Source organism: Marasmius oreades, chromosome 2, assembly GCF_018924745.1.
Source record: "Marasmius oreades isolate 03SP1 chromosome 2, whole genome shotgun sequence".
Lineage (NCBI taxonomy): Eukaryota > Fungi > Basidiomycota > Agaricomycetes > Agaricales > Marasmiaceae > Marasmius > Marasmius oreades.
Window position 1 is genome coordinate 4141800 of NC_057324.1, and position 3410 is coordinate 4145209.

Consider the following 3410-nt stretch of genomic DNA (forward strand, 5'->3'; position numbering starts at 1 on the left):
GTTTTGTCTCCATCTCGAGAGATCAGAGAAGGCGTAACCTTCGACAAGCCAAACTTTCGAACCCCCACTTTTAGAGAATACTAAAAGCAATACATTCATTGATCTATTTGCTTGGTGTGTGTTTTTCTTGCATTAGTGCTGGAGGGTAACTTGCACTTCATTCATGGCTGGGCAGCTGGACTTCAAATCCAATATATTGCGAATGTCATCGATGTCCCCCGCATGCAGCTGGAATTTCAGAGGCACTGCACTCTCTTGGTGCACTTCCATTTCTTATGTATCTCGTATCCTTTTGATTTTGCCATAGAACAACACTCGTTGCCAGTTGATTCGCTATGGCGGACAGGACTGGGTTACACCAGCTCTCCATATGATGGCTTCACTCTCAATGTTAGCCGATGACTGGGTGGTCCCTTCGGACGAATGGCATTATGCCCCTGAAGACTCTGAAGCGCTTCTGGATTGGCTTGGTGGGGTAAGCTGCTTCCATGATTTCTTGACAATCTTCTAAACCATCATCATCCATAGACTTTCTTCTTTGATCAACCGCCTCCAGAAGTCTATCTTCCAAATGCTCTAAGGTCAGAACCTCAATCTATGGTAAATTCTCATCGTTATTCTATCTCTGAAGCTTCCTCTTGACACTCACCTCCTTTCGTCAGCTGTAACTTCAGGTTCAGCTAAAGTGGCTATGGGTTCAACCCTAGCAACTGATACTCTGCAATCTCTTGGTCCATCCAGGGAAGTAGAGACTTTGTTCCTAGTGGCTAGTCCGTCAAGAATTCCGTCAAAACACAAGGTAAGCTACTGTTTTCATATCATTTTGTCATTCTGTTCACAAATTTCAGGCTCCCGAATCACCTACAGCTGGGCCACCGCAATCAAAATGACCTAACCCTGTGCGAGCTTTTGTCGAGTCTTTGGGTGAGGAAAATTCTCCAGTGGTAAACTTTTTGTTTTTCTATCTTCTGCTTCAAGGTCTAATTCTGATCTCTTGGCATTATAAAACTCGATCTGTGCAAAGAAGAGTTCTGTCCCCATAGCTTCAGAATCTGAGGCTATAGTGGTGGATTCTTCCACCAAACCTTCGCAATCAAAAGCCCGGAAAGGCAAAGGTAAGGAAAAAGCGGCCACCAAGCCAGTCCTGGCCACCGTAGATGACCTGTGGACTTCCTCCACCCCATCACACATCTTTCCCGAATCCTGGATCAGGGAAGCACATAGTGAGTTTCTATCCTCTCTCTCTTCAATCTGTTTGCTAACATTGCAGCATAGATATTCATCTCCAGTTCAATTTAGATGAGGCTACGCTAAGCCTTGAATCCATCTTGAAAGCTGGAAGGTCCATAGCCTTCGTAAGTCTCCCTACTTCTTTTCTTATACATTCACCCTGACTGATTGTAACCAGTTTGATCACTTTACACCTTGCGGTCACTGTACTCATTTTGGCTACACAGATTGTAAGCCAACTTGGGTCCCTAGTGGCAAAACTGCTCTACATCCTTCTTGTAACCAGTTTGATCACTTTACACCTTGCGGTCACTGTACTCATTTTGGCTACACAGATTGTAAGCCAACTTGGGTCCCTAGTGGCAAAACTGCTCTACATCCTTCTTGCGCTCGGTGCTTCACTGGGAAGCAAAAGTGCACTTTCTTTGACCAGCACTATGATGGGTTTGAAGAAGCTGGAAGCTGCTTCTAGCAACAAACAATGTAAGTGTCTTTCCTTTCATCTTTTATATCTCTCATTTCTCGCTTTCTGTCTTAAGTTTTGGCTAAGATTGTCCTATGGCTTTATCGTGAGCTACAGGCGTACAAGGATCTCCGAACTGCCCAACTTGCTGCATACAAGTCTGCTTTGTCGGTTCTGGCTAACATCTGAGAAAGCCAACACATGCTACAGGCAGCAGGGAGGGATCCAGTTGAGGTCTTCAAAGGCCTTCAGACCGATGAAGACTTCCACATGGCTCCCAGTCAAGTCAAAGCACTCGCGGAAGTACTGGGTTGGCCAATCTTGGCCCTTGTTGCTGACGAAGCTAAGGAGGATGTTCCTGCCATACACTTTTCCCTCTCTCACCTATGGGTCCTCTAAATTCATATCTGATGTCATTGACCTAGCTGTCTACTCCTATTGATCCTTGGTTCCTGTAGCTTCTCCTGGGGGCTTTACAAAGGCCAATGAGGGTGAAGAAGCAGTGAGACCGTTTCTTAGGTCTTTGTGACTTTACTCTAACCACCTGACTTCAGCGTACTGGCGATGGCTCAAGCGAAGAAGAGGAGAGTGAGTCCTATGAAGGATCATCAGACTCTTCTTCATCTTCAGTTGCTGCTTCACCTACCGTAGCAGAGTCTTTGTAACATATCGTATACTCTTTGTAACATATCGTATACTCTTTGTAACATATCGTATACTCTCACTATGACAAGTCACTACGAGGGCTCTGAAACGTGTCTGACAGCAAGAACTGCTAGGCACTTAGTCAACTTAGTACTCAAAAGGTGGACCAATAGTGTGAACTGATAGGGACTCAGAGGATTCTGGCAAGATAAGTCTGTATAGACTCTCAGTTGATAGAAGAATTCTCAGTAGGCAATTAGATTCACAAGAAAGAGATAGATTGATAGAGAAATAAGAGGAATACAACAGGTTAAGACAATAGTAAGGCTAAAGAGTCTAGTACATGTGAAGAGGTTTTTATACTACTATTTAGGTACTTAGTCATCAAGGAATGGAACAGAAAGGAATGTTGGGGAAAGGGAGAGAATATTCGAGGGGGTTCTTGGAGAATAGCTGTGGAATAAATGAGGGACAGTGTACATGAGTTATGGAGTGTGTACTGGGTTAGCTGGCTAAGTCGGGTTAGGCCGGATATTTTGGGAATGCGGGAATTCTAGTAAAACAGACATTATTACTGTTGTTGCCATAGATGCCAATGTGAACGGATCAATGGCGAATATCAGGAAATTTGTACGGTACGTTACAGTCTTCCACTGTCGTTGAGGATGCAGAGAAGGCTGGATCTGTTTCAAAACCCATAAGTGATCCTTTTTAATCTTTATCATTCTATCTTTTGTTCCTATCATTTCTAGGAAGTGGAGGTCACTATCAAGGACCTGATCGATGATGAGGCTGAGGAAGCTGTAAGTCCTCCAAAGTCTTCCCATAGATTGTCTCGATTCTCTAGAGTTCCGATGAAGACTCCAGAGCTGACATTGAAGAGGATAGCAAGGACGGAGAAGAAGATGGGGAATCTTCAGATTTTCCCTCTTCTTCTGCTGACCTTGAAGGTCTCTCTCCAGTAGTTCGGGCTGATTTGGAACAACTGGCATGAGAATGATTAGCCTACAAAAAGGCATTTGGCCGTTCTATGTATCGTAAACGGTAAGTCCAATATTTCTATCTTGGAACT

The 3410-nt window shown here is 44.2% G+C and overlaps 1 protein-coding gene across 1 annotated transcript; it reads left to right on the top strand.

The window, feature by feature from the left end:
• Positions 1 to 1894: 1894 nt before the first annotated feature.
• E1B28_005089 (uncharacterized protein) lies at positions 1895 to 2358 on the top strand (the record flags this gene model as incomplete). Its single annotated transcript, XM_043149632.1, has 3 exons — positions 1895 to 2003; positions 2152 to 2195; positions 2248 to 2358. 3 exons carry the CDS (start codon positions 1895 to 1897, stop codon positions 2356 to 2358), a joined length of 264 nt encoding a protein of 87 aa, XP_043014239.1.
• Between the last annotated feature and the right edge of the window lie 1052 nt (positions 2359 to 3410).